The sequence below is a fragment of the Octodon degus genome, unplaced genomic scaffold (assembly GCF_000260255.1).
Source record: "Octodon degus isolate 3935 unplaced genomic scaffold, OctDeg1.0 scaffold00088, whole genome shotgun sequence".
Lineage (NCBI taxonomy): Eukaryota > Metazoa > Chordata > Mammalia > Rodentia > Octodontidae > Octodon > Octodon degus.
The window spans coordinates 2,804,192-2,814,279 of NW_004524664.1; the positions used below are offsets into that span (position 1 = coordinate 2,804,192).

At 36.4% G+C, this 10,088-nt stretch overlaps 1 protein-coding gene across 2 annotated transcripts in view; it reads left to right on the top strand.

The window, feature by feature from the left end:
• The window catches only part of LOC101573490 (A disintegrin and metallopeptidase domain 3-like), a 181,533-nt gene that overhangs the window by 31,706 nt on the left and 139,739 nt on the right, over positions 1 to 10,088 (top strand). For both annotated transcript variants that reach the window (XM_023722016.1, XM_023722017.1), the window contains one exon: positions 8,933 to 9,008. In XM_023722016.1, coding sequence (XP_023577784.1) covers positions 8,933 to 9,008 — 76 coding nt within the window. The remainder of the gene's footprint in view (positions 1 to 8,932; positions 9,009 to 10,088) is intronic.

Sequence of the window (10,088 nt, forward strand, 5' to 3'; positions counted from 1 at the left end):
CCAATTTGTTCTGTGTTAGTGTCCTCTGCACTTGTTTGGGTGGGCTTGGGTTCTGAGGTTGCATTTTGTTCCTTCTCATCATTTTGTGTAGCACTGTCTTCTGACCTGTGTTGTAGATCTTCGTTGTAATTACAACTTTAGCATATACTGAGGTTCAGGTGTAGATCTACAAAGTTTGGATTTTCTGGCTTGGGTCTGGCTGCTGTGCTGAACTCCTTCCTGCTGCTGCCCTTGAGGATGAACCTGTTGTGCCCCTCTGGTAAGATTTTCTGCTCCTGGACTAACTGGGTGGTTCTATCTTCTACACTCTCTGCAGGAATTGCAGCTGCAGGGTTACACCCCAGGCCTGTATGCCAGGCCTGAGTTGAGCCAGATTTGGGCTCGAACTGCTCAATGTCTTCTTTAGAAGCAGTTATTAATTCTTTTACTGAAGTGTTTTTTTCTGATTGGATTTCCTCCCTATGTTTCTGTAATTGATTCTTTACTTCAGATGCTATGAGTTCTGATAATTTTTTTTTTTATTTCAGAAAATAATTCTGTTCTGAGTTCCTCTATAACTTTCTGCTGTTGCTTATTTTGTATCAACACTATTAATTCATACATTTGAGCTGAGCTAGTAGAAAAGAATTCTGCTCTGAGTTCCTCTATAACTTTCTGCTGTTGCTTATTTACTCTCAATGCTATTACTTCATACATTTCACTTGAGCCAGTGTTCTCTGCACTTGTTCTTGGTGGGCATTGGTTTTAATCCATGTGTTTCTACACTTGATTTTTTTACTGCAGATCCTATTAATTTAGGGATTTTTTTTTTCATTTCCAATCAGAGTTCCTCTATACCTTTCTGCAGTTGTTTCTTTATTTTGGAAGCTCTTGATTAATTGATTTCAGCTGTGTGGTTCCCAATTTGTTCTGTGTTAGTGTCCTCTGCACTTATTATGGGTGGGCTTGTGTTCTGAGGTTGCATTTTGCTCTTCTCATTGTCATTTTGTGTAGCACTGTCTTGTGACCTTTGTTGTAGAGCTTTGGTGCAGTTATAACCTTAGCACCTACTGAAGTTCAGGTGCAGATCTACAAAGTTTGGATTTATCCAGCTGTGCCTGGCTTTGGTCTGGCTGCTGTGCTCAGCTCCTTCCTGCTGCTGCCCTTTGGAGTGATCCTTTTGTTCCCCTCTGGCAAGATGTTCTACTCCTGTACTAGTTGGGTGGCTTTGTCCCTACTTTCTCTGCAGGGAATGGAGCTGCAGATTTTCATCCCAAGCCTGTATGACAGGCCTGAGCTGAGTCTGGAGGGGACAAGGTGGAGTAGTGAGGAGAGGAAACTCTCCTACACACTTACTGTGCCTGGGCTAGTACTGGATCTGAGGGTGTTAGAACACAGCAGATTTTCTCACTGGGCGGGCTGGGTAGGGGGGTGCTGCAGAGTGGTTCAGGGGGTTCCAAGGAGTGGAAGTGGGTCTCACCCATGCTGCAGTTGGGCTGGTACCCGCAAGTCCCACCGGCTCAGGGTAGGACGAAGCTCTCCCACACACTCTTTGGGGCCTGGGCTAGGACTGGATCTGCAGGTCAAGAGTTGATTGTTTCTGCTCCATGATTTGTGTTTCTAAGTGTAGGACCTGATTTTAAAAAGTTGCTTTTTTCTTTTGGTTATTTTCCTTAAATGGGATGTTGCTTTTTTTTTTTTTTTTTTTTTTTTGGATAGTCATTTGTATTTTTATTGCCTCTATGACTAAGCCAGGTTGTTATTTTGCATAAAAAAGAAAAGTGTATATGTTTTAATTAAAAATCTGCTATTTATTTATTTATTTATTTATTTAGTACAGAGTCACTATGCAGCTCAGACTTGTAGCAATCCTTCTGTTTGAGCCTTCCTGGTGCTGGGATTACAGGCATGTGCCACAGTAGCCATTTTCTATGGCTAGCACAGTGCACACAGGGTTCTGGTGCCAACCCGACACACAGTACCAGAGATCAAGCCCTGTATACGCATGCTTGCCAGACAGGCCCTTATCTCAAGCTATCTCCACAGCCCACAAAGTATATTTTTAAGGGTTGTGGTATATAAACTTGCAAAATAAGATGTAATTTTAGGTATACTTGTCCCAGTAGCTGCTAGATTTTTTCTTTTTTAACTTATGAAAAAAATAATATTTTAATATCAAATATGATAACAATAGATACTTAAATGTATATCATTATCTTCAAAGTAGTTACCCAAAGTAAAAGATATAAACCAAAAATACATTTTTTAAAAAAAGAAACTAATAGGTAATGCAAATCTTTCTCTTCAGTGAACTGAGGTCAACTGATAGCATAAATGAAACCAGTTAGCATATATGTTGACATTTATTGAATTTTTCTCTATTTGTTATTGATCTCTTTTATTTTGTACTTTGTGTTTCTCATAAGAGAAAGCATGCAGTATTCAATATTTGGGTTGTTTCCAAGACAGCTATTGCGAATTGTGCTGCTGGAAACAGATTTATGTGTACCTGTAAGATGATAACTTTCAAGGATTTGGGGAAGATATCAAGAAGAGAGGAATAGCTGGCTCAAATTAAATTTCTACTTTTAGATTTTTGAGGAATCTCCACACTGGTTCCAGTGTTGTACCAGTCTACACTCCCACCAACAATATAGAAGAATTCTTTTTTCCCTAGACCACTAGCATTAGTTCTTCTTCGAGGTTTTGGGTTTTGTTTTTCTTGGTTTGTTATTTTTTGTGTGATAGCGATTCTTTCTGTGGTAAGATAAATGCTTAGTATAGTTTTAAGTTACATTTCTTTGATGGCCAGAAATGATGAGTATTTTTTCACAAATTTATTGATCATTTGTATCTCTTCTGAGAAATGTCTATTCATTTCAGATGTCCTTCTATTCCTTTCAGTGATCTTTTTTAAAATTTCACTTATTTGATGTTAGTCTCCGGTCCATGAATTAGCTAGGAAATTTTTAGACCCAGTGTGTAGCTTAGTTCTTTTTTCTGTCAGTTGTTTCCTTTGCCATGCAGAAGTTTTAAAATTTGGCATGCTATTTCTCAGAGTCCTTGCCCACCTTGATAACTGTAGTATCTGTCGTCGTTTCTGCTTCTTCTGTTCCATTGATCCACATGTGTGCTTTTATGCCAGTAGCATGCTGTTTTAATCAGTGTAGCTTTCTTTCATTTTTAAAAAAATTTTCTTATTTATCTATTTGGTACAGTGTCTCACTACGCAGCTCAGACTCATGTTGATTTTCCTGTCTCAGCCTCTCCAATGCAGGGATTACAGGCGTGTGCCACTAAACCTGGTTTCTAGCATGGCATATGGTACCAGGGTATTGAATCCAGGTCTTGTGCTTACCAGGCAGACATTTAGACCGTCGAGTTATCTCCTCAGCCCCAGTGTAGCTTTGTAAAACAACTTCAAATCTGGGATTGTGGTGCTCCCTGCTTTGCTCTTGTTGAACAGATTGCTTTTGCTATTTTGGGTCTCTTCTGACTCCATATAAATTTCAGAGTTGCTTTCTCTAGCTCTGTGAAAAATGAGATTGATATTTTGATTAAGATTGCATTACATTTCTATATCAATTTTAAAATTTTTTTCTAGGGTAAGATGATTATATTGGTTCTGCCTAATCAGATATAGCATATGTTTCTATTTTCTAATGTCCTCCTTAATTTCCTTTTTTGGACTAATGTATTTTCATTGTAGGGGTCTTCCAAATCCTTAGTTACATTATTACATAAGTACTTAATTTTTTTATAATTGTGAAATGGTATTGTTTTCTTAATTTGTTTTTCTGTGAGTTCCTGATAAGTGTATAGGAATGTTATTTATTTGTGTGTGTTTATTTTGTATCTTGCTGCACTGCTATTCTTGGTTATAAAATCAACATCTCCTTTGGTGGAGTTTTTTTGAGTTCTATGGCTGACTGTCCAGTTCACTTATTTGTATGAGTATGGTATTGAGGTTCCCCTCCATTATGATATTGATGTTTATCTGCCCATTAGAGTTTGTTTTATAAAGTTGGGAGCACCATATTTTGGAGCATCTATGTTTATAATTGTTAGCTCTTCCTGTTAAATAGTTTTATTATCCAATATATAACATCCTTGTTTGTCTCTTTTAATAATCTTTGGCTTGAAACCTAATTTGTCTCAAAATAGGACAGCTACTCCTACTTATTTTCTGGTTCCTTGTAAATGTGATATTGATTTCCATCTTTTTGATTTCTTATCTATAAATTACTTTTTCTGTAAAATATATTTCATGCATACAACATAACAAAGTATTTCATTTCTTAGAAAATCTTATAATTTTTCCATCTTGCTAATCTGCATCTTTAATTCATGAGTTGAGTCTATTTATATTTATAGTTATAATTGAGTTTTCCTGTCATTGAACTAATTTACATTGGTGCTTTGCTTTCTTTTCTTTTTACTTAATTACTATCTCTGTTGATGTCCTCATTTTATTGATCTTTTGGCATTGTTAGGTTTATTATCTTCTTCTAGGATATCCTTAAGAATGTTTTCAAGTGTTGCTTTAGGAATCATAAATATTTTTAGGTTTTCTTTATCATGGAATTATCCTATTTCACCACCAATTCTATAAGATAATTTTTCAGGATATATCTGTTTGTGTTGGAAGTTGTGTTTTTTAACAGATTGAAATACTTCACTTATTGCTCTCCTTGTCTTTAAGGTATATGTTGAGAAATCTATTGTTACTCAACTGGGTTTTCCTTTACAGATAATTCATTGCTTTTTCTTTAGCAGCCTTTAAAATTCTGTTCTGGTGTTGTATATCTGGTATTTTAATTACTATGTAGCATGGAGTTTTTCTGGTGCTCTTTTCTGATAATAGTTATTCAGGTTTCTGTATGCTTCCTGTATCTATATTTTAAATTATCTTTCCATGTCTGAAAAGTTTTGTGCTATTACTTGTGTAAACAAGTTTTTATATATCCCATGTACTATCTTCTGATTTTTTCCTAATTCCTTTAGGAGCTATTGTCAATTTTTCATGTTGCCTTGTTCTTTTTAGAGTATCTCTCATTAATTGATCATAGATCACAGCCCTGTCCGCCATGGCTCATACTCTGTCTTTGTGTTGGTCACTTCTGCTTCCCGTACTTTCATTCATGTTTTTGGTCTAGATTTCTACTTGGAACTTTCTTATGGATGCCCACTCTTTTCTATGCTGTGCCCTCATTATTTGCATCTCTTTCTTTAGCTCCACTAGCTGTTTATTAGTGTCTTCGCTAGAGTCTCTGATCATTTGTTCCACTATGATCATTGCGATTCATCATGTCCTCATTCAATTTTCCAAGCACCTTGTAGAACAGTTGTACTGCCTATGGTAACCTTTCAAATCCATCTGCTGTGTAGTTTATCATTTCTTCCCTCTCAAGGCAACAGCAAGCAGACATAGCAACACCACATCCATGATTTGGAGGCAGATTTATTTCTGTTGAGGGCACTGATTGGGATCACTTCCAAAATATCAAGGCCTGACCTTTGGTGGTCTAAGCCTTTTATATGATGCAGAAACAGGAGGAACAAAAGAGGTACAAAGACAAGACAGAATACATGGAAGTTTTTCTGATAAATTAGCAGGGTGAGATCATCAGTGAGCAGGGAGGATTACTGTTAATCAGTTTATGAAGCTTGGTACAAGCGTATAACCTGGCATCCTGTACATGTAGTCACACTCTTGTGGTTACGGGGTCAAGAAACTAATTATAAAGCCAGTTCTGAAAGTAATTATAAAGCCATTGAAAAAAGTAATTATAAGGCCAGAAAGTACTTATGAAGCAGTCACAGAGCTAGGCAGTTTTAAAAGAACAAAGTTTTTAAATAAACAATGCCTTTTCTATAGTTTTTCCGTTTCATCAATGCCCATGTACTGATTTGGGGGGAGTTGGGAGCTTCCAGAGATATTTTGTTGCCTTGCCTGCCTTTTCATGATTCTCTTTCTTTATGCTGAGGTTGCCAATTTTTGGCCCAATATCTCACACTTTGGGAATGAGCCACAGTATTATTTATGCCCCCCTCTCAGGCAGTTCACTCATCAGCTTGGAGAGAAAACCAACTGACTGTGTTACCTTGTCTATGGTAGTGAATTGTGCAGTAACAGTGGTGTCAAATGTCAACTGGATATAGCCAAACCGCATACACAGCCACTGCCCAAAACAAAGAAGACTCTCTGATTTTAGTGAAGAACATTGGGGCTTCTTAATGTTGATGTATACTAATTTGGAGCACTGATTTCTGCTGAATATTGACAACTGTGCCAGAGCTGAAACATACCACAGTTTAAATGTCTAATGCCTTCTTAGGGCCGGCGAGATAGCTCAGTGGATTAAGCTCTTGCTTAGGTAAGCACAGGGGCCAGGCTCGATCCCTGGCACCTTTGCTGTGCCAGCTCTGCCCCCCCAGGCACACTGAACCAGTGATGGAGCCCAGGCATGTAATCCCTGCACTAGGGAGGCAGAAAATAGGAGGATCACTATGAATCTGAGTTATATAGTGAGACCCTGCACAAACACACACACAAAAACAAAAAACCTTAAAAAAAAAAAGTGCCTCTTCTTCAGTGCCACCCCTCCCACAGTTATTCCTAGGGAACCTGGCTTCTCACAATAGAAAACAATCCCTTTGATCACTCTGCTTTGAGTCCAGGGACCTCAGGACTTCCCTAGTTAGTCCGCACCCTCTGTAAGCCTATCTCCCAAGGCTGTCTTTCACCCAGTCTCTGTGAAAGGGATCATGTCAGTCCTGAATCAAAACTGTCCCTATGAGTTTTGGTCTTGTCTTCAAGATGACTGTTAACTCTTTCACTGTGGTGAAGAACCCAGAGACTGGAGTGAGGCAATCATATTCCAAGTCCTCCATTCCATGTTTAGGGTAGTTGCTTATGTTTTTTTTAGTATGTACAGGTTGCATTTAACAGCAGCACATTAAAAACCAGAGTAAAATAATAATTTCCTGGAATTGTTATAGTTTTGGCCTGGGGCTAATGAATTTTCACAATTATTGTTTCAAAAGTGGCTTTTGCTGTTTCATTTTGGCTACCCCATTTACATGTATGTTATTACAAACATATATCTTTGCTCTTGAATGAAAATTCTCTACCCAGGGAGTTGTGCAAAAATTTATAATCTTTTTTCTAAATGTGTATATTAATTTTGCATAAATCAACCGATAAAATCAGTTTTTTTCTGAAAACTTTTCTGGAGTGTTTTTCTCTTTTTAGTTTTTGCTTTTAATTATAAATCCCCAAGTTATAGTTGTTCATATTTATGGCATATTGGGATTGCACACAGAAGGATATGTAATGAATGATCAACAATGGAGCACACATGAAGAGTGAAGCAGTGATGAAGCCAAGTGAGTGCTAGGCTCTTCTAACCTAGCTTGGAAAATGCCTCTTGGTGTTTAGGATCTTCAAAAAACTCCAGTCTTGTTGCAGTACTGCTGGCAGATCTTTTATTAATAGTCCTTATCTTTCTTAAAAGGTCAGTTTCACAGGGCAGGTTTATCAAGCCTTTCCATAAAAATGTTTTGAGTTGTGGAATTTAAGGAAAACACTAGGTTCTTCTACTAACCACAGTCATTAACACCAGAGACATTAATATATATTGTGCATTTCTACAAATTACTTTTGACTCTTCCCTCAGAAATGTTGTGACACAGAAAAGTTGTTGCCTTTTCCTTGGTTTCAGCATGAAACTGCAGTGGAGCTCCATGTTTAGGGTAGTTGCTTTTGGTTTTAAGTGTGTACAGCTTGCTTTTCACAGAAGCACAACAAGGACCAGAGAAAATAATAATTTCTCCCTCTCTCCCTCACTCTGTTCTCCCCAACCCTCTGTGGATGCTGAAAACAAACCTCCAAAAAAATCTCAAACCTTAAAACAGCATGATTTGCTCTATCATCTACATTATTCTTCACTAGAAAATATTAATGTAGTTTTTATGTTATTCAATATTATTGATAGTTGAAGCTAAACCTATTGTGGAAATCTAGAAATGCTGACTAGGCTGTGACTATGCATAGAAATGCATAAGGTGCTTGATTATTTTAAAATCATTCCTTTAGCCATGGTGCTTTCTGGTTATACTTGTTAATATACTTGTTAATATTTTCATATACACTTATGTATTGTCATAAACCAAGCAAGGTAATAAAATAATTTTTAGTTTTTAGATCTTAGGTTTAAAAAATTAGAAATAGGAGCTGGGGAGATAGCTTAGTAGAATGGCAAGCACAAGGTCCTGAATTCGATTCCTGGTACTAAAAAAAATAAAATAAAATAAAATAAAATAAATAGAAATAGAAGATAGAAATAGTCTACATAATGGAAGACTACTTGCTATGGAGAAGACGACATTGGTAGTAAAATGGGTACACTTGGAAAATATATTATTGGGTGAAATAAATCATTCACATAATCTTAAATACCAGATGATATCTCTCATTTGAGTAAGGTAAAGTACAAACAAAGAGCAAAGTGAAGGATTGCTAAAAGGAAACAAGGATGTGGGTCTTTTGCAAATGGGAATGGGTCTTAGAGAATAAGGGCAGGAGGAAGGCAGCAGAGAAAGAAAAGCAAAAAGATTTAATAAATATCACTTATGTGTTTGAAATGCTCATAATGAAAGTAAATATATATATCATTACCATAAGATGAAAAAGTAATAATAATTAAAAGATTGAAAATGGAGGAGGGAGTTTAGAGTAGGAGAGCAAAAAGTGGTTAGGACAATGAAAGGGATGTTTAAAAAGAATCTGTCTGTGTTGTATACATGCACATACTCCCTAAAATGAATGTAAACTTCAAGTATTGCAAACATGTACTAATAGAATAAAATTTTAAAACAAATTTTGCTTAATTTCATGATCATAACAGTTATTAAAAATTATTATAATTTACTGTCATTTTTATTGAAATAGATCTCTTTTAGACCCAGATTTCCTGGTGCATTCATACAAGTCAGGAAAACTGTACACACAGTCTTCTCTTCTGAAGGTAAGTGTTGGTTCCTTCTCTGTAGATTCACATGCTTAATGTCATCTTGGCACCATGGTTGGAAAAAAGAAGAATGCTTTTATTCTCCACAGAGTTTTTGGGAAAACTGATCACAAATCCAAGAATAATGTGCTAAATGCCAAAAGCACTTTGCCTAGAAAAGCCTGGTTTGAAATCTAGCACACAAGAATCATCTACCAAAGAAGACATTTATTGGGAGTCTTGGGGGTGGAGGTTAAAAAGTTAGTTTTCATCCTTTACAGAAGGTGTTTTACTGATGAGAGATGTTTAATTTGGAACATACCTAATTTATCAACATTTCCATTAATGAAAGGTGATATTAGCTGGTGTGTCAACTCTGAGAATTTTATAGAGTTCAATTTGCTGAAGATTTTCTATTTTTCTCCTAAATATTTTATAGTTTTCTGTTCTAATTCTAGGATCTTCAAAAAAGATACTAGATCCTATTTGGTTTGACATAATTTTATATAAAGTGTGAGACCTGGATGCAGATTCTCTTTTTCTTTTTTTTTTTAACCTTTTATTCTCCTGTGTTTAATTGTTTACCCTGTTTGGTGGGTTCTTTCCATTCTCATTCATGGGGCTGTGATCAATTTGCTCCCTCTCTAGAACATCATTTAGTAGTCTGTGTAGGTTTGGCTTTGTCATCATGAAATTCTTTAGTTGTTCTTTGTCATGGAATTATTTCACTTCTCCATTATACTTGAAAGAGTTTTGCAGGTATATCAGTTTGGGTTGGAACTTGTTTTCTTGCAAGACTTGAAGTACTTTGCACCATGCTCTTCTTGACTTGATGTTTTGTGAAGAGAAATCTGCTGTTATCCTGATGGGTTTTCCTTTAAATGTGATCTGTTTCTTTTCTTTAGCAGCTTTTAGTAAACTGTTCCTGCGCTGAGTTTCTGGGATCTTGATTATTATATGTCTGGGTGTGGTTTTAATTGGGTTGATGTTATTTGGAGTTCTATATGGTTCAGTTACCTGAATGTCAGATTGTTGCCCCATATTTGGGAAGTTTTCTGCTATTACTTCTGCCCATATTCTTTTTATATCATTTGTATT